Below are 23,932 nucleotides of genomic sequence, written 5' to 3'. Positions count from 1 at the left end.
TTTAAGGCCAATTGAGGATTCAAGTCTGTGCAGTAAGATTTGATGGTCAATGGTGTCAAATGCAGCACTGAGATCTAATAGGATTAAAACAGAGACCAGACCTGTGTCAGAAGCGATAAATAAGTCGTTATTAATTTTTACTAGTGCCGTCTCCGTGCTATGATGAACTCTAAAGCCTGACTGAAAGTCCTCGAATAAACTGTTGTCTCGGAGAAAGTCACAGAGCTGATGAGCAACCACTCTCTCAAGGATTTTAGAAATAAAGGGGAGATTAGATATCGGTCTATAGTTAGCTAAAATTTCAGGATCGAGAGTGGGCTTCTTTAGAAGAGGTTTAATGACAGCTACTTTAAAAGACTGGGGTACATAACCTGTCAATAAAGACGCGTTGATTATATCTAATAAAAAGTTGTCTAATAAAGGTAAAACTTCCTTAAGGAGCTTAGTTGGGATGGGGTCTAGCAGGCATGTTGATGGCTTAGATGCAGAAACCAAAGTATAGAGTTGAGAAGAGGAAGGTCTTCAGTCTACCCTTAAAAATGGAAACAGTGTCTGCCTCTCTAACCGAAACTGGAAGATGATTCCATAAGAGAGGAGCATGGTCGCTGAAGGCACTGGTTCCTATCCTACATTTGGAAACTTTGGGAACCACAAGTAATCCTGCATTTTCAGAGCGCAGTGATCTTGAGGGTTGGTAAGGAACTATTAGCTGCAACAGATAGGATGGAGCCTGACCAATTAGAGCTTTGTAAGTAAGGAGGAGGATTTTAAATTCAGTCCTAGATTTTATAGGGAGCCAGTGCAACAAAGCTAAAACAGGAAAAATTTGGTCCCTTTTCTTGATTTCTGTTAGAACACGTGCAGCAGCATTCTGCACCAGTTGGAGAGACCTAAGTGATTTATTGGGGCAACCGAATAATAGGGAGTTACAGTAATCCAGCCTAGAGGTGACAAATGCATGTACTAATTTTTCAGCATCTGTCTGGGAGAGGATATGTCTAATTTTTGCGATGTGCAAGTGAAAGAAAGCAGTCCTTGAAGTTTGTTTTATATGGGAGGCAAAAGATAAATCTTGATTAAATAAAACTCTGAGGTTCCTTTCAGATGTGCTAGAGGCCAAGGTAATGCCATCTAGAGAAATTACATTGTTAGAGAGGGAGTTTGGGGCCAAGAACAATAACTTCAGTTTTGTCTGAATTGAACATCAAGAAATTACAGCTCATCCAGGCTTTTACGTCCTTAAGACATGTTTGAAGTCTAGGTAGCTGATCAGTTTCATCTCATGTCTCCACTTTAAGGGTAGACTTAAATTTGTTAAAGCTTATAATTAGGGCTGGCTCAGGTTGCCTGGCTGTGCTCATGCTGTGGCTGCATTGATACTGTACCCCCGGCTCACCTTGATCACGGTCTTGGTTTTACCGTTGCTGTGGTCCTGTCTGAGGTTGCGCCTGTGTCCTGGGCCTTGGTTGCACAGATGTCATGATCCTACTTGACACGACCTTCGACTGCCATTATTATGAATCATTACTCCACTATTAATATAGCATCACATGCTGTCATAGGGTGCTTTTCTGAATTTTACACCTATCACTATTGTTATATGATATGCTATTGTTACCATTATTGCTGTTTCATCTCTCCCCCTCTCTTCCCCTATCTCTTTCTCTCTCTTTTTGTCTTTCCTTTATGTCATTATTGTAATATAATTGTTATTTACGACATCTATTGCATGTCTGTCCGTCCTGGAAGAGGGATGTCGTATGCTGTAAAGCCCTCTGAGGCAAACTGTTTTTTGTGATAATGGGCTTTATAAATAATACTGACTTGACTTGACATGGTTATGCAATTGAGTTTTTTTCTTTCTTACTGTGAATGAGGTGGCTAGAAGATGGAAAAATCCGCTAGCCAATACATTTTTACCAGCCAAGAGAAATTGCCTTTTTTCTACACATACATTTTTTCCAGTAGATTTCGTCAAGGTAATAATGTATTATGTTGAAACTTACTTAACTTAACTTAAAGAGTGAAACGGGTGGTGGTAGGACCCAGATGCAGTACAACAATAGCCTCTTGCAGTTGGTAATAACTTTTATTGTCACCAACACAGAAATAGCTCAGCTTACAGACAAAGAGTTCGTTCTTCGTGCCGGAAGCACTAGCAGTGTCTCTGGGATTGTCACTGAATGAAGAAACGAAGCTTGTACCCACAGTGGCTGGCGGGGAGGAAACCCCGTAGCTCCACGAGCCGTCTCCACGTGCTGGAACGCCGACTGGGATCGAGCTGAGGAATGGTCTGGGACAAGCAGGGGTTCGGTAACCGGGAAGTCCGTCCGCGGGAGCAACAGTACCGACAGGGATCAGGCAGGAGGATCGTCTTAGCCGAGCGAAGGAGTCTTTACCAGTGGAGCCGTCAGTTTTCCGGAACGCCGAAACTGGAAACGTGGTCGAGAACAAAGAGCAGGTAGGTCCGGGGGGAGTCAGGCGAGGAGGGCAGGTCAGGAACAGGCAGAGTCGGCAACGGGTGATCTGACGGAGAAACGCTGGAAAGACATGCATAACGCAGAGGAACAATCTGGCAATGTGTGTGTGTCCTGGAGTGTCTTAAATACTGCATTGATTGGTGATGAGCTGCAGCTGAGGGGAGAGCAGGCTGCAGCAGTGGGCGTGGTCAGCAGGTAGAGTGGAGCAGAGGGAGGGTGTGTGTGTGTGTGGAAAAGTACTGGCAGCAGGTAGGAGGAAAACAGACAGCAGGTCCATGACAAAGAGGAGGCCAGAGAAAAATCTGAAGCAAAATTATACAAAGAACTTATCACCACAGCCTCAGATTCCCAGTTAGAGTGACTCTAAGGGTTACTTACATGACTATTTTGATACAAACAGCTATCCACAGATGTGGCAGATAGCCTTCTGAGATTTACTCACCAAACAAAAAAATCTACCCACATCTGATGCTTGGCAGATGTTCATTTTGGGCCCTGCTTGCGAATATTCGTTGCCGAATTCCTCTTCCTCCTCCTCTCTTTACAGAAAATAAATTTTAATGGACTTTATTTTCATCCATGATGTCAGCTATTGTATCATTACCAACAGTTTTTGCAAGCAAAAGTCGTCTGTGTGTGATTAGGTGATAAAGTTACTGGCACTGAAGTGGTGTTGCCAGTTCCTGTATCCGTCATTTCAAAATAAAAGCCCTCTAGTTTAAAAAAAGAAGGCATTCTGTTACTGGCACACTGTGCTAAATTATTTTTCCAGTTTGCACATATACATTTTAGGTGCAATTGCGAGTGAATTGCTCATACTGCAAGGACCTTTAAACTTTGGGGCCATCCAATGTAAATAATTTTATTAAATGACAGTTGCATTTATGAAAAAATAGCATGCAGTTTACTTGTCCATCACATTTACACATTTGTCCAAAGTGAATACCAGGTAACACACCACCTTTATCACATATAATCCCTCTTTCTGTCTCTCAAGTTTTAATGAAAGTATCCCGTTGACAAGAAATGTCCAAAATGTGAGGAATATATTAGATGTTGCTGATAACGAGCATGCAGGCAGGATAACTGAAGTTGGGAACAATCAAAAACATGAGAAATCTTTTAAAAAGAGAAAGCAGAGAAACCCTAAATGCTGATGTTGACTGAAAACCCAGAGGCAGCACAACAGATTATTCGTCATTTACAGTGATGTGAGCTGAGAAACAAAAATGTCCTTCAAAAGGAAAAGAACCAAAAAAAGACACCTCAGTTTACTAACTAGACTCAGCATCTGTCAAAGTTGTTTCAAAACTTCTGTTCTCAGACTGCTTGTCATCTAACTGTTGTGTGCTCACTGGCTTGGTGTGTTAATGCAAAGTAATCAGCTACTGCAGCAGAAAACTGATATGAAACAAGAGCCTGGCCAGGAGAGTAAAAATGCTATTCTACAGTTTTACACAACACCATGCATCTATATGGTCTTTGTGTTACCCTGTCACCATGTTTAGCACAAAAGCTGTCAATAGACTTAAACGTGGAGGGATGGCACAACAATGTATGAATGAGCAGTGAAATATATTCTACTGTAAACATTAAGGCCACAAGCTGCAAGTCATACAAATATGCTACGTTCATGGTTTCATTGTGATTTTGCAATTGAGACATGGCTATTTATGATTTTACGACGACAATCAATTTTGGTTGCCCAAAAATATAGCTGAAAAGAAGCTATACAGCAGCTAAAAATCTTGTTTTTGCTACCCTCCAGTGGGGTATTCTTTACCTTGCGGCATTGATGCTAAAGTGTACTCCAGGTTGTGTCGTCAATACAGCTAATAAAACCTAGAACTAACCTATTTCTAGCAGAGCAAGCCACCAGCAACTTAATTAAAACATGATGCTAGCAGAGCATTTGTTTGAGCCAATAGTACAAATATTGCTGCCTTCACATGCTCCTTGGAATCCTACATCCCATGCATGCAAGAAGTAAAAGGATGTTTTGTCATGACTGATGTTTTACCAAAAGCAAGTAGCACAGAGCTCCCTTGTGCTTCAGCGGCAGACCGAAGCACATAGAATCATCAGGCATGTAGTTTGTTCAAAAAGTTTGCTTGCTTGCCACAGAGAATAGATGCTTATACCAAAATGTGCAGCTACTAAAAGTAAATGACAGCTACTAGAAATAAAATAACAAAAGTTTGTTTTTTTTACCGTCAATTGTTGTTTCCATTCTTTCTGCCATTTCTGCTGCCCTGAAAGGTCACATGAATGTCACAATTCGGCATCTCGGGTATCTTCGGAACTTCCAAATTTTCCTCATGTCATTATGACCTTGGAGGTTCCATTCATGTGCTTGTAACTTGGAAATACAATATTTCCAAGGAGCATGTGAGGGCATCATAAAACCCATGGATGTATAAAGAGAATTGGATACAGTGCTTAATCCAGGGCCCATTCATTCCAATGAAAGTTGCTTAACAGCATGTCTTATAGGCTGCGTCGGTTGTTAAAAACATGAAAATAGCTCATTCTTTGCTGTCCGGAAAAAACACTGTTTCAATGTTAGAAAATAACACTATGAAGCAGGTAAATAGAAAATAAGGAAACCTTGTAAGCTTGCTGTTAAGAGCCTTTCAATTTAAAGAGCATAAGCCTTGATTTCAAAACAATGCCTATAACTGTGTATATTATGATTTGAAAATTAAATTACTGAAACTTTTCAGAGAAGAGCAAGCGGAAGAGAGTTTGGAAATATTTGTGAAGAAACAACTGCAGCACAAGATAAAAGATAGAGTTGGGTCAGTTTCCGGTCTGGTCTAGCACACAGGATTAAACCAGTTTAATGCAAATGCAAATGCATTTTTTGAATTTGCATCAGAGTCTTGTATCCAAATGGCTCCCTGAATGCCAGGGGCTTAACCATGTCTCTGTGAAGATGTGCGCAGAGCCTTTTGTTGTCTCAGGCAGCGTCCACTGAATAAAGCAATAGCCCTTTCCATCCAACCAAGTCTGTATTTGGCTGTTACAGGCTGTGATTGGCCCCTTAGGGCCTACGTCACTGAGCCCGCATTGCAGTATATAATCCATCATACACCGTCACATCCTCTTGCTTATTCAGCTCTCCGCTGGGAAGCAGGCCCTTTTTACCACCACGCCAGCTAGCTAAAGCTAAACTTAGCTGAAGAAACATTTTTTGGAAAAAGAAAATGAAAGTCATGGAGGAGTTTAAGCTGTGTTTCGACTGCGGTTCGCATATGACAAAGAGGGACACCCACACCCGCTATGTCCGGTGCCTGGGGCAGGGACATGCCACTGGAAGAGGCCGCCCACCTGTGCCCCTCCCTGATGACGGACAAGCACAAGCTTATTCTCACACACAACAAACACACACTCACGAGCCAGAATATGTTGTCAATATGGCTCTCTGCCCAGTCCCACAGGAGACTGTCAGGGCCGCAGACAAAAAAAAAATAGCCTGGAGCCTCAAATGAGGCCAGGCCCCTTTTTGAAATTTCCCTAGACTGTATCTGTCATGAAGCGCTCTTTAACGACAGCGCACGTGACTCCTATAAACATGGCGCCATGCCTGCCCGCACGGGTCAGCCACTGGAGGAGCGCATGCGCACTATCCCCCTGGCTGGATTGGACCCTGGATAAAGACCAATGCCTCCCTATATGGTTGGGGAGCTGTCTGCAAAGGTCGAACTGTCAGGGGTCGCTGGGAAGAAAACAAGAGTCGACACATCAATGTTTTAGAGCTGGAAACAGTTTTGTTGACCCTGAAAAATTTTGCAGGTCAGTTAGAGGGGAGGCACGTTCTGATACAGTCTAACAACACCGCAACAATTGCATATATAAATCATCATGGTGAGGTTTGCTCTCAGGGCATGCACCAGGTGGCATTGCGGATTTTGCTGTTGGCTCACGGGTGACTGTGATCACTGTCAGCCCATCACATTCAGGGCAGGCTGGACTCTATCCACAGGTTGTGAAGAACATTTGGATCCATTACGGATGGGCCGAAGTGGACTTGGTTGCTTCAAAAGACACAGGTGACTGTCCACTGTGGTTCTCCACTGAGAACTACAACCCCCCCATGGATCACAATGATCTGACTCACCACTGGCCAAAGCATCATGCGTTTCCTCCTTTTCCCCTATTACAGCAGGTGCTGAACTTGGTGAGGGAAGAAAAGGCACAGGTAATCCTGGTGGCCCTAAACTGGCTAACACAAGCATGGTTTGCAGACATGAAGTTCCTTCTGTTTGGGACACCATGGCTGTTGCCACTGCGCCCCAACTTGTTTACACAAGTAAGGTGAGAAATCTTCCATCCAGCTCCTCAAAAATGGAAGCTGGTTGCTTGGCCCCTGAGTTGGAGCACTTGATAAGGGAAGGTTTACCTCTAGAGGTTGTGGAAGTAATACAAAATGCCAGAGCCCCATTTACCAGGACTCTTTATTTCTACAAGTGGAGAGTGTTTGAGTGCTGGTGTGCTGCACGAGGCAATGATCCATTTCACTGCAGTATCAGTGTTATTCTCTGTTTCCTTCACAGCCTATAAAAGAAGAGGCTTTCTCCCTCTACACTTAAGGTGTACCTGGCTGCTATCTCAGCTTGCCATGTTGGGATAGATGGGAGTACATATGGCATTAGCACAAACTCGAAAGTGAAGTAAGTTCGAAATGAAGTAAAACGTTTGGGTTGTGCTGCAAAGCTGGCTTTAAGAATGAGAACAAGAGTTCGTCCAATCAGGCCTTGCTGACAACTGTTCAGGAGCTGAATTCCTGGTATTAGAGATAGTGACAAGGTGTGTGATGGATTATATACTGCAAGGCAGGCTTAGTGACGTAGGCCCTGAGGGGCCAATCACAGTCTGTCATGGCCAATTACAGACTTGGTTGGGTGGAAAGGGCTATCGCTTCATTCAGTGAATGCTGCCTGAGACAAAAAGGCATTAGTACGAACTTTCGTTCTCATTCGTAAAACAAGGGTTGTGGCACAACACAAATGTTTCGTTACTCCATTCTGGTCCGAACTGCCGCTCGGGAAATGTCACCAGTGAGGATCCTCTTGTGGTCTGCTGCGCTCAGTCCAAAACCCACACAACTTCTCCTGATGTTGATAAGTGCCTCTCTATTGTAAAAAAGTCGTGCTTCAGCAGAAGGGATCATGGTGTCGCAATATAAAACATGTTTTCTGATTTAAAGAGCAACATTTTTAATGTAGTAAGATAGCAAGTAGGCTACTAACCCATTTTTTAGGTGTTTACGTCTCCAGTTTGATCTGGAGCACACAGCTAATAGCTAAGTGGTTTGTTTACTTGACGTAACAGAAGTGCATAATGGATGGATTAATGGATTCAGTGTGGACAGAGATCTCCAGTGTTGTTCGATGCTAAATGATAGACAATTGCTTTCTTTTGGGACACTGTGCCATGTTCCACTCAGGACTGACTGCTGAGTCAAGTGGATCACCTGGTAAAATTCAGTAAACCGGTTAGGTCAAGTGCTGTGCTTAATATTGAAAGATTTTAAGGATTAAGAATGAATAATTACAAATGTCTGTACGCATAATACCAATAATAATTCTAACAGAAATCCCCTCAAGTACCTCCTAAATACTTTGAAAAAGCTTTAAAATACTCCTTCACTGTTAACTCCATCCAGACTTGAGTCTGATCTGGCTCTGGCTCAGGGAGATTCATCAATATTCAGTGGACTGACATCCAACACTGGAGCAACATTAATTTTTGATTTGAGTTATGATCCTCTGTGAGGGAATAATCTCTTGGAGGCTGAGGGCTGGAAAGATTTCTGAAATCCAAACTGAGCGAGGTATTCCTGCCAACGATGGTCGCAGTGCAGTGATGAAAGTCCGCTGGCTGAAAGCTGAATCTTCCCACGACAAAATGCAAGGTATAGTGCATCATTATTTTATGATGTTTGATGGATGCAAGAGTCACTGTGAGACAAAGGGCAGCATTTTAGTGTATTTGGTGGAAGAACTTTCTCTCAACTTGTCTCATCTGCCTCAAATGATTGATTTTCTGCATTTCTCTGATTGGCCTCCAACAGACTGCAGAGTTGTTGAAGAAGTTGAACTTGTTGCTTTACTGAATTTACTGAGGGGGTAAACAATAATATGCCTCTGTGCACTGGTTAAATTGCACTTATAGTAATTAACATCTGTGAAAGCACAGATGCTTCACACACATCTTCCCCCCACAGAACAGTCAGCACAGTTTTACGGTGGGCACATTAGTGTAACAAATTCAGCATCTGACCAAATCTCCGTCCTTTTTCTAAGCAATGTAGAATAATGGCCAGAAAAAAAGTTTTTTGCAGAGCATTATGATACTACAGTGAAACTGACCTTTGGCCTCTTTGATTGATATATATATATATATATATATATATATATATATATATATATATATATATATTTATATATTTATATATATATATATCGTGAAGGTGGCGAGGGCTGGTGAGGCTGGTGAAGTGGAAGGTGGCGGTGATCCAGAGGTGGTGGATGAGGCGAAGGACTGTGCACAACAATGAGGGGCTGAGCGGTGAGGCGCTGGAGCTTGGAGACGGGAGGCAGAAAACACAAAAAATACACCATATGCAAAAATCCAAAAACACTAGAGAGTCACAAGAACGCACAGAAAAATCTCAGAATGAGACGACCCATCTACCATGTGTGAAGTAGGCAATAATCTGGAGCTGATGAGAGGTGAAGCCGGCGTATATAAGCCGTCAGAGGATAATTGCAGATGAGACGCAGGTGAGGAAGTGTGTCCCTCGCTCCAGCACCCGGAAGCCACGCCCAGCCCCTGCAACACAGAGAGACACAGACAAAACCAAACATGCACCCAACAGCCCCGCCCCCGGGTTGGGAGGGACTCCCAACCCAGGAGCGCTCCTCTGGACCGTAACCCTCCCAGTCAACCAGAAACTGGAAACAGTGACCTCGGGGCCGCACATCCAGAATCCGGGATGTGGTGTAAGCTGGGTGGCCATCTACGAGCCAAGGGGAGCGGAGGGGGAACGGCCGGAGGGCCAAGGTCACTGGAGGAGACAGGCTTGAGCAGAGAGACACATGGAATATAGGATAAAATTTTCATCGAACAGGGCAGCATTAATTTCAGCGCTGTGGGATTGATGATTTTAATAATCTCAAAGGGACCAACAAAACAGGGTGAGAGCTTACCAGTATTGCCTCCTCCTGGTCAGGGAACAAGGGGGGTTGATAACCAAGACAGGCCATAAAAGGTGACATACCGGTGGCCGAGCAGGGTGATAGGCAGCGACATAGCGCAGCTGCCTCCAGATCCTGGTTGGCCAGCTCTGTCTGGCCATTGGTCTGAGGGTGGTATCCCGAGGAGAGGCTGACTGCCGTGCCCACCAACCTACAGAACGCCCTGCACACCTGCAATGAAAACTGGGGACCACGATCTGACACAATATCCAAGGGCAATCCATGCAATTTGAAAACATGTTCAACTATTAAGTTAGCTATGTGAAGAGCTGAGGGTAACTTCCGTAAAGGCACATAGTGAACAGATTTGGAGAAGCGATCCACAACAGTCAAAATCACTGTGTTACCCTCAGAGGGCGGCAAACCTGTGACAAAGTCAATGGCAATGTGGGACCAGGGACGACTTGGGATGGGCAGGGGGTGCAGCAAGCCAGCAGGAGGACGATGAGAAGCCGGAACCCTCCAGCCAGTGCCTCTACTCCTGCAAGGCTAACGCCACCGCCAACAGCTCTCTGTTACCTACATCGTAGTTTCTTTCAGCTGAGGAGAGACGACGAGAGAAGAACGCACAAGGATGAAGCTTCTGGGTTTCAGGATCTCTCTGTGAAAGGACCGCCCCCACCCCAGTGTCCAGGGCGTCCACCTCCACAACAAACTGCAGGGAAGGGTATGGGTGGATCAGAACAGGAGCGCTGGTAAACAGGGACTTGAGCCGAGTGAAGGCAGAGGTGAGACAAGTCAGAGGTGAAGCCACCTTGCTATAACTTAAATGAAGCGACGATAGAAATTAGCAAACCCCAGGAAATGTTGCTAACAAGAGATACGTTGCTAACAAGAGATAATAAGATGTACCTACAGATGGATGTACACACAACCTGAAAACATAATGCCTCTGGCTATAGCAATTGCTGACATGGAGGCATTAAAACAAGATGGTGATGACCAAAATGCTGAGCTCCAGGCTTACAAACAGGAGCCAACAAACTATTTTTCTACAGTTTAAATGAAGGGAATTTTTTATGTGACATGATACAGTGATGCTTAATGTACTTTCAACTTTGTGGAGACAGTTTTGAGAATTCTCTTCCCTGTTTCAACATGAAATTAAACTGTATCACAGAGATCCAGGAATACAAAGCAACTTTTAAAAAAACTGTTCACATTGTGAATTTGAGAGGTTATGCCAACAAATGGATCAAGTTTTGCCAACAATGGATCAAGTTTTGCCACAATGCAATACAATGTTATTAGGCATAGACCTGTGTTGACCTAACATAGAGCCTAGTGTACATGCAAGTACACATTCCAAATGGTTTTGTATTATGAATGGTAATATTCAACAGTTTGCCTCATGAAAACTATAACTTTATGAAAATGGAATTATTGAGTCTGACAATAAACTGGTGTTGTTGTGGGCGGGGGGGCTGTTTTTTTTTCACATAAAAACATAAAAACATTTTCATTTAAATATGGTTATAAAAAGAATTGTGACTGTGCAAAGCAAGGCATTTTTCAGAGTAATAATAAACTTATCAGGTTTGGAGGAAACTGTGATGGAGACACTGTTTCTTTGGTATTTCTGTACTGACATTTAGTTATCTATCAGCTCACATATAAACCAAATACCACAATAGTTCTGATGTAGATAAAGGATTGATTGCTGTCGTAATTACTTTTCAGGGTTGTAAAGTCATATAGCAAGGTTTTATAAAGGGCTGTGTAGTTTTCTGACAACCCCATCACTAAAATAAATGTTGCCATTGTACTTTACTGCAAACCACAGATTTCTAATAAGTTCCATATTTTAAAATTTGCATTTTTATTTGAAATTTAATGCTTCTTTATTTCAATTTTCAGTTAATTTGTGACAGTGCTATGGTTAATATTTGGTTGAGTTTATGCACAAAAACCACCTGGTTAGGGTTTGGCTTAAAATAAATGGTTTGGTGGCCACAAACACGTCTAGAAATGTCCTGGTTTTGTTGCAGCAAACAGCTGGAAAAGTACAAACATGTTGCCACAAATACCCAGTTTTGTTACTGATATCAAAAAGTGGTCTGCAGCAGCTTGGTAGCCATCTAGGTTAGGTCTCACACCATCCACCATCCCCTCCACCTCCTGATGAAAAAGTCAACTCACATACATGTTTTCTCTACTATGTCACTTTAGAAATGATGATATGATACATATGTAATACCGAAATGTAACATATCTATGTATTACAGAAATGTATAATGTCAGATAAGTCATCATATTCTTGGATCAGTAACTCAAGCCAGACTTCCTAAATCTTCTCAGGGTTATCTGTAGTAACACAGTCACACCAATGCAAATGGGAGTACATTTGATACAAATATTCATGGTCTATTGAGAATGCTGATGTTTATCACTGACCATGTCTTCAGAGCCACCAACAGGTTGAAATCAAGTGTTTCAAATGTTTGTTTTTAATGCGCAAATTTACTGGTTGTGGGGTATTTTCACGGTGCATTAGTACATGTACTGGAGTAAAGGATCTGAATATTTCTTCCCCCACAGCTCACATCCTTATGTTATCTTAAATTCATGCATTTACTTTAACATAATATGTGAGTATCACTGAATGCCAGTAACTGCTCAATGAAAGCTAAGAAAGAAATTTGATCAATAGTGTAAAACATACAAGATAACCAGTATTCAACAAAATGTTTTATTATAATATGTCAGGGGAGAAGGTGGACACATTTTCTTGAATGGGCAGTACTCAACGAAAATTCAACCTCCTTCAGAGAGAGAGAGAGATGGCAGAAACGCACGTGTTCAAAGTCACTACCGCATCATCACACTAGACGCTTTTACGGCCAGTTCCATTTAAGAGGTAAACTATGCTATTAGGAAAGATTACAGCTGAAAAATGGTTATGAATGAGTTTTTTTATATCTCAGCCCTGCAATGAGGTCCAGTCTGTTCCTCCACCCATGGTCCTCATCTCGTCATGGTGGTACGCAGGTCTGCTGTCACTACTGCTGACAAACCTCAGACTGGACACACAGATACAAACTATTCAACTCTCCTGCAGACCCATCAGTGTTTAAGCAGAATATATTGTAGACTATGTTTTGCAGAGATTACAGAAACAGAAATCATGTCAGTGTCCAAATATGTATGGCCCTGATTGTATCTTAATACATCTTCAACTATTTAAGTGACATAAACATTATAAGTTTGGGATGCAACAGAAACAACTGACAATAACATTTCTTATTGTTTTGTGCATCCCGTGTAGCTAGGTGCTTTAACATGTTCCTCAACAGAAAAATATACAAAGTAATTAGCTTCCACATTTATGCTGCTGACCTTATCACCAGTCAGTACTGCCCCAATAAGCGGTGTGTGTTATGATTGAATTCACAAAGGAATAACTGGGTTGGACAAAAGCTAATGTTGTAATCTAGTAAAGCAAGCTACTAGTTAATGTAACATAAATTACATGTAACTTCTACTAATACAGTTGCAAGTAAATGCTGCTTACTCTAACATAGTTCTAACGAGAGGGCATAAACTGTGTCAGCAAATGAACACCAATAAGGGCTTTAATTTAATGTAAATGCAACATAAGGTGAACTGACATCTAGGTAGCCAAGTTACGTTAGCACTGTACATTTTTATCACATAAGCTGATAAAAAAATATAAAGATCAGGTACAAAGAACAGTAATTGTGAAAATATTGAAACTCCTGGTTGTATTTGCATGGATTATTTATATGAAACTTTTTGTTTTGTTTCTGTAAATGTAAAAAATTTGTTTGTATGAAGTATTACAATGTGACCCAAACCATGTAGTTTGAGAGTTGCTGAACTGAATTTGTTCTGTAAAAAGGGTAGGCATGATAATAGGCATAATAAGCCTGAGTTTCAGCCTACACCTTTTCAACTGGCTTAATCCCTCACTGTATTTTATTTGTTAAGAAGATGAAACTTCAATGTATTTTTCTGTTTTGGCTAAAATGCTTATTGAAATAAATTTCTATTAATACTTACTGTACTGTTAGCATTGTACCATTAGCATTGGCTGCAATTAGGATCAAGCTATGACATTATCTCTAAAAAATACTAATGCGGGCTACATAAAAGAATCACGTTGGATCTAGTTATGCATTAAAATGTCCAAAATTAGTGTGATGTAATTAACTTACCGGTGAGCGAGCCTCAGGATCATTGAAAATGAATAGGGCTCAGTGCTGGAACTATCCGTGTTTGGAACAATTGGGAGCTCCAAGACCCAATTGACTTCCGCATTCCACAATTACAACGGGTGTCTATGGGAGTGTCATAACTCTCTGTATTTCTAAGGCACAGCTTGCAATAAAGACATTCTAGAACACAGTAGCTGTGTCCCAATTCAGGGTCTGCATCTTTCGAAGGATGCAGCCTATGCAGTCTACGGAGGCGACTTCTTCAGAGACAGGACGGTCTAGCCTTCGGAGGATTTCCTGGTTGCGTCACTAGATGTTCCCGCCCTTACCCTTATGTGACAATAGAGTGATGAAGGGATGATGTATTTTTGTAGGCCAACAAGGAAGTAAGCATCGCACTGGTTTCCTTATCAAACACCATATGAGATTTTTGAATGAGATTTTCGGTTATCGCCAAAAATAAGCTCTCTGACGAACACAAGTTTATGAGGCTTACACATTTTGTTCAGCGTGATAATCTTCACAGATGAACACCGCTTTTGTGCGTTTTGAAATTAAATCACCATAAGCAACAAGCTATTGTTTGGCTATATACAAACTACATCGCGGTCACACGTATTAAATGTCACCACTACAAACACTGTAAAAACAAGTTAAAACACGATCAAAATATATTATAAACAGATAAATGTACAAGTTCGAGTGCCAGTCTGTAAAGCTGTAAAGGCGGACAAGTGGGTTTCATGAGTTTTTGTGTCAGCTGTGATGACGTCTAACTTCCCAGACAAACACTTTTGTCCCATTCAGCCACCTGATAGCAACCGACTTTTTTAAAATGAGTAAAACTTTAAAAGTTCAAAAATTGGGTTTAAGCGGACATATTTTATGTTGCAAGACAAAATCTAAATATCTTTAGCCTGTGTTAACCACAGATCTTATTTTGGGCATTTTACCAAAAACCCGTTAAGATGAGGGAAATGGGAGTGCTAAAAGGCTAACGGACTTACATGTTTTAGGACTCATTACTTTACCACTCTATAGATTTCTGCTGCCCAGGCTCATGCTGTTTGATGCAAATGCAAATCAGAGAAAGAAAAAACAGAGAGAGAGACAGGAAGAAAGGATAAAAGTAAGAAAGACAAAGAACAAACAAACAAAAGAGAGACATTATGGAGCCAGAGCTGAGCTTTTTTTTTTTGATTTATGTTTTGCTGGAGGAGGAGGAGGAGGAGAAGCGCCTCCGTCGGCAGATGATATATCTCCAGATGAGAGAAGACCATGGAGACATAAACCTGTTATTTTAACCCACAGTAATGTTATCATTAGCTAGATAGCACTTAGGGTAATTAGCATACCTACACATTGCATTAATTACCATGAAGTGACATTAACGCTAGGCATATAAACTATTGTGATGTCTTACGTTATCATCTAAAGAGAATCTTATATTTGGTTAGACCTGTGAGTGACCTCTGAGTTTCTGTTTTAGTGTATTATTGTTTTTGTTTGTTTATTTATTCAATAAAGTGTTGAGGTGTGCAGCTATAATATTCAAATATACATTAAGGTTCAATATTGTTGTTCAGTTGATGTGTAGTACATTCATTTCGACAATGTATTTTGTTATATTTTTGTCTCACTTTAGTTAAATTCACTTATTTATTTCCAATTAATAAAGTGACTGATAACCTGGTACTGATTAAAAGATAATCAGTTACTTTGATCAGGTGATCCACTAGCTCTCTCTTTCTATGTATATACATAGTTGTTCATTTAACAGAACAGACTTTTGGAGTTCTTGGCTAGAACATGTTTTGTCTGCTCAGGAATTTGCGCAAACATCGAATTCCCTGAAAACAGACACTCAGAGGTCACTCACAGGCCTAACCAAATGTAAGATTCCCTCTAAATGATGATATAAGACACCGCACTATAGTTAAGCAATATCACACGAGAGGGAGTGATATTGTGCTCGTATATCATCACGGCTGTGATTGGGTCATAGGCATCGTGCTGAAGATAATCACAGCCGCAATGATATACAGCACAACACACGATCTCGAGTGTGATATTGCTTTTATACAACAGTTCTACAAGCGTCTTTTTTTTTTCGTTAATAGTAACAAGCGACAAAAGACTATGATTTGTTTGTTTATTTAATATATTTAAGATTTAAGATTTTTTTGGCTCCGTCGACACAAATAGTTCTGCAACCGCTGGATGTGACTACTGTTGACTAGCAACACATAAACATTTTCCTGCATGCTGCTTTCTAATCTGTGTTAGCTCAGTCTTCATGTTATGCACAGAGCAGATGCTTTCTATCATGAACATTTACCTCTGTGTTTTCAGTAAAGTAGCTAGTTTGATCAGACAGATTGTCGCTGCAGTGTGTGTCCACTCACTGCCGTGATCTCCTTTACCTTGTATCAGACAGCATGTGTGTGTGTGTGTCGGTGTCGCTTAGGCTGTGGATAGTGTCAGACGAGTGTGTCCCTGTCTCACTGCACATCCTTATAACATCTGTAACAGCTGGCTTACTCCCAGTGAATGAACGTTTACCAAAACACATGCGTCACAGCTGCCCCCTCCTGGGCTTCCTCTTAACTTTTACTAGCTCTAGTACATGTACAGTCAGCTCAAGCCACACTTCAAAATTCCTGTCCTTTCTTGCTTGTCCCCCACTCATCTCTCTCTCCTCTCTTCTTCTCTCCTCCCTCAACCTGACCAACTAACAGCTGTTTAAAGCTATGCTTACACCACAATATAGACATATCCCACTTTCACTCAAACACTAATTAATGGATTTTGAACGGCCGTGAAGCGGAGTGATACATGAGTTAAAAGTTAACAGTTCCAATGATGTTGTGCTCCTATAACAGCACGCATGGAATGCCTCTCAACCAATCAAATTGCTTGGTCAGAAATAACTGTTTTCTGGATAAATTGGCATATATGATTAAAATTTAAATTTAACTTTGACAATTGAGTCATACTTAAATAACCCTGACCTTAATTTAATATGAAAATGTTTTGTGATGATTCATCAAAACTAGAATAAGAAGTCTAGATAGACTGGTAAGTGGATAGACAGATTTAGCATTATCTATCTAAGCTCTAAAATTAAATAAAAATGATATTATTAATTAAAATTACATAGCTATTGTTTAAATAACCATTTTCATCCTCTGTTCTTCTCCTCCTTTCCCAATCCAGACCAGACCCCCGTACTGCAGGATCAACCTGGCTGTTCTTGTGCTGGAAAGATTTTTTGGCCAGGGTGACACCAGGCAAGACTTTAGGCTGAACAGAGAGTCTCTGGCAGTGCTGCTGGACCTTCTTCACCAGGAGCAGGATGGGGTGCCACAACAGAGACCTGCCGTTCCTCTTCTGGTTGGCGAGTGGAGCATCATACAGGGTGGTCTCCATTAGGGGTGTAAATCACCAGTTTTATCACAATACGAAAATTATATTGATTCTTAGGACAACGGTAGAATATTTTTTGATTTAACAAAGTCTGCCTAGATACGGTTTCAATTTGATAAGATTCAGGGACCTGCGAGTGATACCTGATAATATCATACCATATCATATCAAATGCCCATTTAACATAATCAGTTACATTTATATCGACTAAATCATCTAAAATGTGATTTGAAACTTATTATTCTGGGCTCAAATATTAAAAAGAAAAAACAGCCTTTTATTCAAACAAAAATAGAATAAATAATAAATAATAAAAATAGGCCTCCTGTACACAATAAAGCGCCATGTTTTTTCATGATAAAGTGCATCTGTTATCTACTAACTTCATTGTACCAATGTACATGCAAACCTTTAATCATATAGGGACATTTTCATAAACAATGTTTTTACAATAAGAATTCATTTACAGCCAAGATCCTCACTTAAACTGTTATGTTTCTGCATTACAGTAGATTTCCTAACCAAATTAAAATAAATTTCCCTTCAAACAAACTAAAACAAACATCAAATGTTTTGTTTGTGCATCGTGTGCATGTAAAGCAGTTTAAGCTTTTTAGAAGGTCTTTAGAAAAATTAACTGGTCGACATGTTCTGGAGTCAGAACACTGCGTTCAGAGCGAACAATGTCACCTGCAGTGCTGAACACACACTCTGATGGTACACTTGTACCAGGGATGCAGAGATATGTTTCGGCAAGGTTTGCCAGGAGAGGAAGTTCAGTTTGATGATTGTTCCACCATTCCAACACATTACCTCCCAAGATCAAAGATGGAGTGTCTTTCTGCTCTGCCATTTTAGAATGGGCTCGCTCTCTTGAGGTCTTGGCAGTCTGTTTGGGGTCTTCTGTACCAAAGATGTCACCAAAGAGATCTTCAAGTGACTTGGACTTCTTGGTAGCTGGGATATATTCTAAAATGACACAGAGCAAAAAGTTTAATTATTTCAGTGGACAAAATATCTCTTATGTGCATTCAAAAAACACTTGTTAGACGATTATTAACTCATAGAGAGATATAGGGGTACACTTCATGTCAAACTAATTTTGACAGGTGTGACGAATCGTCATCCAATGATATGTCGCCACGTCATCATGTCCCCTCCCCTTTCCCCGCCCCCTTTTCCCATTGGCCGTTCCTTTTTTCCCACGCTTTCCCCGCCCATTTCCCCCACGGTACCCCCGAGCCATATCCTAACCAATGAGAAGCGAGTAAGCGCGTGAAGTTTTTGGAGAGACGAATAAATGGTGCAGTTTTGCAGTATTGTTGTGTACAGTGTACAGATCTTGAGAGAAAGAAAGGATTTGAAGAAAACAGGAAACTAAAAGCTAAAAAAAAAAAAATGGCGTATGAATTTATAAAAGCAGTTTTAACGAACATGTTGTGTAACTTGACGAAAGCGCAGTATAGCAACTTTTTGTTTTATCTTCTGGACCGTACGGATGAGCCTAAGGTTAGAAGAAACATGGTGGAGGATCTAGACCGTTTGCACATGGCCGAGTTCCTGATTACATTTTTTACTGATCGTGGGGCTATGGAGGTGGCTGCGCAGACTTTGAATGCGATCGGTTGCAACTATCAAGCGCAGCTGATTAGGATGGAAGATTTGAAGTGGAAAAGGAAGGAAGATGAGTGGACGCCCGGGGTGGAGAGTCAGATGCAGAGTAAATGGAAAGAGTAAGTATTTGTTCATTCAAACTCTTTCAGACGAACCAATGAGAGGGGAGGGGGTGGGGTTAAGGATGAGCCTATGAGAACAGTGGGGAGGTGTTTGGAGATGTTGAGAAGCGGGTAAAAAAGGGGTTTCTGTTCATTCTTTCATTTTACTTTGTACTCAGCATGGATCCGCAAATACTGGAATCGGTTCGAATGGACGATGCGGTTTCTAGACCGTTGGATGAAGATGAGGAGCAGCCTGCCAATTGGTCCTCGTCGTTGCTCAGTCATACGCCTGTAACGGTCTATCAAGACGTTACTGAGGTACCGGGCGCTCCAAAGAAGAAGAAGAGGTGTCTGATGTATCTGTGCCGTACCCAGATGCCTCCGTCAGGAGCTCTGCATGAAGAATGGTCTTTACGACCACGGATGTCTGGATCCTGGGGTTATGTGTTCAAGTACGAGGTGGGCGAGTTGTGTTTGTACCAGTTGGGTGACGGGGAAAGTCTGAGTCCTTCAACCAACATGATGGTGTTGACCGTCGAGGATTGGGCGGTGATGAAGACGATGTTAAGGATGGCGATTGCTACGAACAACAAAGATGTGAGTGTGGAGAAGCGTGATGAAGAGGATGCGTCTGATAAAGAGAACGTGGATGTTGATGCGCCGGGGGTGTCTGATAAAGAGAACGAGGATGTCGATGAGATGATGTCTGAGACAGGGTATGGTTCAGAGGAAGAGGAGGAGGAGGAGGAGGAAAAGGGGGAGGAAGAGGATGATGAAGATTTTTCAACGCAGGAGATGGGGAAGAGACTGCGTAGCGAGAGTGAGAGTGCCGGTGAGACTCCTGTTTGGGTAAAGCGTCCGAGGATGGGCATTCAGTTTAACGATAACGAACTGTCTAAGACGAAAATCATCTTGGGGTCATTGTGGCAATCCAAAACCACACTCTCGGGCAAATGGATGACTCATGCCAGTGTGCGTTCAGACAATCCTGAAGGGAGGAGATCGGCCGACATTTTTGTTTTGGAGAGATTTAATCTCGACTGCGGACTATTCCGCACCGTTTTGGTCATACCTGCGACAGAATGGCTCGACAGGATGCTGGAGATAAAGGAGAGGATTTCAACCCTTTTTCAGAGTTGTCGCATTTGGAAAGAAGCAGTGGTGGTGAGAAAATCTCTAAAGTTTTGAGCCCTTTATTTTCTCTGAGAGAAAAAACTCATACTTCCGAACCACGCCTTCCACTTTCAAGCCACACCCTCCTTTTGGTTTTATAAAGAACGCGGTCATTGCCGAGGTAGTGTTTGAGATGGACAGCACTGGACAGAAGCACTCCCTCCGTCCTCGCGCGCTCTTCCGTTCTTCTTCTTTTTCCGAATTTACTTACCTCGGCTCAATGGACTCTACGAGCATAAGTCTACAGACTTCTGACGAGGTCGGGAAGGACGAGCAGACTTCTGTGGAGGTTGGGGAGGACGAGCACATGATGCCTGAGACGCCCCCGTGTTCGGAGAAGGAGGAACAGGAAGAGGGGGAGGAGGAGGACAAAAACAATGAGGATGCTGTTGATGGATGGATGGCTGATTGGGTCGTTGATACCATCAAATCTGCCGTTTATCATTTGCTCAACCTGACTATTCGCAAGTACCGCATCGATCAGTGCTATGGGTGTATGATCAATCATCCTAGCCAGAGACAGCACGAATGCTTGGAGGTGTTGGAGGACGATTTTTTTCTGGAACACTATCACCATTTAAAGAAAAGACTCATCACCCCTCGCTTTATTCCTTCCATTCAACGTTTGCTGATGAACCAACAAGTCCACATGACTGATTTCAGAGTCCAGGCCGTGGCAGAGACTCTCCTGCATGAGTTGAGATCGGTCAAGAAGATCTACGCCACTTTCTCTGATATGTACGAAAATCTGACTAAAGAGGATCCAGCGAAAATCAATCAACTGCAGATCATCGGTGACTGTTTTTCCGGAGGTTGTTAAACTGAAATGAACTTTTGGAAACTTTAGGATTTTGGAAAACAAAACAAAAAAAAACCTTAAAAAAATAATAATAATAATAATTTAATCATGTAATCAGTTTGTAACTTGATTTCTAGAGTTTGTAACTTTTTTATTTAAAAAAAAAAAAAAGTTTTTTAATCATGTAACCGAGTGTTTTTTTAATCATGTAACCGAATGTTTTTTAATCATGTAATCCGTTTGTAACTTCATTTCTAGAGTTTGTAACTTTGTTTTATTTAAAAAAAAAAAAAAAGTTTTTTCAATCATGTAACCGAGTGTTTTTTTTTTCAATCACGTAACCGAGTGTTTTTTCAATCATGTAACCGAGTGTTTTTTCAATCATGTAACCTAATGTTTTTTAAAATCATGTAATCCGTTTGTCACTCGCGGACGTATTCGTAATGATTAAAAATAAAATACGTAAGTAAAACGTGTCTGTTTTATGTCTTTTTTTAAAGGTTTAAAAGTTAGCTCACACAGAGCATTAGAGCAGATGGTGTTTGAATGTTTTAGAAGACAGGATGGCTGAGGAAGAGGTGATGAAAAAATTGTATTACGACCCAGTTCACCCGGGTAGTTTTGGAGGGGTAGAACGACTTCGTAAGGGCGTAGAAGATGAAAGGGGTGAAAAAGTCAGTGTTGAGGATGTTAAAGATTTTTTATCAGAGCAGGACGCTTATACCCTGCATAAACCAGCCCGAGTACATTTCAAGAGAAACAGAGTCTTTGTAACAAAACCGTTAAAACAATTTCAAGCTGATCTGTGCGACATGCAAGCCTTGGCTGAACATAATGACGGATTCAATTATTTATTGACCGTTATAGACGTATTTTCAAAAAAAGCCTATGCGCGCGTCTTGAAGAAGAAGAAGACGGCTGCTGAAGTGGTTAAAGCTTTCGAATCTGTGTTACTAGAGAGTCAAATACCTGAAAAGAGTTTTGAGGCTCTGATGCGGAAATACGGTATCGTACATTTTAAGACGGCGAGCGACTTAAAGGCCTCGGTGGTGGAGAGATTTAATCGTACGTTAAAAACGAGAATGTGGAGATATTTTACGGCCCACAACACCAGACGTTACCTCGAGGTCTTACCCAACCTGCTGAGCAGGTACAACAACAGTTACCATAAAAGTATAAAAATGACTCCTATGGAGGTGACCTTTGAGAATGCCGTTCAAGCGTTTCATAACCTGTACGGTACAATCTCCTCGCGTCATAAAAAAAAGATGAAATTTAAGAAAGGGGATCTGGTCAGAATATCCAAGTTGAGAGGAGTGTTTGATAAAAAATATGAACAGAGTTTTACGGATGAAGTGTTTACAGTGACGCGTAGCATTCCACGCACACCTCCTGTATACAAACTCCAAGATTATGACGGGGAACCTATCGAGGGCTCCTTTTATGAACCCGAGTTGCAGAAAGTAAAAATGAGAGGAGACAGATTGTTTCACGTGGAGAAAATCTTAAAACGACGCGTTGTCAGAGGCGAAAAACAGTTTTTTGTAAAATGGAAAAATTGGCCGGAGAAGTTCAACAGCTTGGTTAAAGCCTCAGAAGTGGTTGGTATATAAAAAAAAAAAACCTTATACAAAGCTCACGGGATCATTCAGACAAAATCATAATCACAAAAATTATCATGGAGCATACCTCGTCAGAGGGGTTTTACGTGACCCTACCTTCCAACGCTAGCAAGGAAATATTTAAAAATAATACCAGTAGTTGTTTCACAGTAGATTTAGGTAAACCTATTGAACTGAGTGGAGAATGGATGGTGGGTCTGTGTGAGTTCATTTATCCCCGAACCTGGTACAATTTACCCAAGGACTTGGGGTACGTTGAACTGAACCAAACGATTGACGAACCTCAACCCTTCGTGAGTGTTAAATTCGTTTGAGGAGGAGGGTATTACCAGCGTCCTAAAGATCTCCTGGATCAGTTGGTCCCGGCGGTCAAAAAGTACGACCCCTCCTTCGAAGCTTCCTATCCCCCTCTGGCTTATATGTTGGGAATAAAAGTCAACGAATGGTGGACTCTGTCAGGGCGCTCTAGTCCCTTCCCCTGCGACTTGAACGCCGGCACTTATAGCCTCTTCCTCTACACCGACTGCGTCCAGTTTCAAACGGTCGGTGATAGCTACTCACCCCTGCTGGGTGTAGTGAACGTGAAAGGAGAATTCGGAGACGTGGTCAGTCTCAGGTATAATAAGGTGCATTACCTGCCTGTTTTGAAAAACTACCTCAAAACCATCCACATTGAAATTAAAACGGATCGCAACAAGTACATGGACTTTGTTTACGGGAAAACGATCGTCAAGCTGCACTTCAAACCCGTTCAGCGTTCTCTGCCGGTTCAATAAAAAGATGGCTACGCTACGCCTCAAAGAGGATCCTCATCGTTTTGTCAGATATTATGAAAGTCAAGCGGGAGGGTCTCTACCCAGTTTTTACGGAGCCCCGGTCATGTACGGGAGAGGTATAGGTTCTATCTTTTCAAAATTGTTTCGTTTCGTATCTCCTCTACTGAAGTCGGGTTTTGCCGTGGAAAAACCTCATCTTAAAACAGCCGCCACAAACATAGCGGCCGACGCGGTCAAAAGAGTGATGGGAAAACTGACGGAACAGAAAAATCAAGAGGGCTCGGGAGGTATTATGGTCTTATCTCGTAGGACGAAGAAACGCCCGCCAGGCGATAGAGTTTTTTCCTCTAAAAAACGAGCAAAACGTAAAAGAGGCAAATCAGTCAAGGGTGACGGTGTCGAGAGAAGGAAGTCTGCTCAGAGCTCCGATATCTTTTAAGAACTTTTTAAGAAGGAAGAAAGAAAAACATGGCTCTTTTACACCAGAAATCACCCGAGTGC

At 41.6% G+C, this 23,932-nt stretch overlaps 1 protein-coding gene across 1 annotated transcript; it reads left to right on the top strand.

Moving 5' to 3' along the window:
- Positions 1-20,266: 20,266 nt before the first annotated feature.
- Positions 20,267-23,431, top strand: LOC148190485 (uncharacterized). The gene is made up of 2 exons (XM_088089938.1): positions 20,267-21,028; positions 22,971-23,431. The coding sequence occupies exons 1-2, from the start codon at positions 20,368-20,370 to the stop codon at positions 23,429-23,431; spliced, it is 1,122 nt and encodes a 373-aa protein (XP_087946064.1). The 5' UTR covers positions 20,267-20,367.
- Positions 23,432-23,932: the final 501 nt, after the last annotated feature.

The sequence above is a fragment of the Plectropomus leopardus genome, chromosome 1 (genome assembly GCF_026936395.1).
Source record: "Plectropomus leopardus strain MGB_pleo_1.0 chromosome 1, ASM2693639v1, whole genome shotgun sequence".
Lineage (NCBI taxonomy): Eukaryota > Metazoa > Chordata > Actinopteri > Perciformes > Serranidae > Plectropomus > Plectropomus leopardus.
This window is presented reverse-complemented; position numbering and strand designations above follow the sequence as displayed.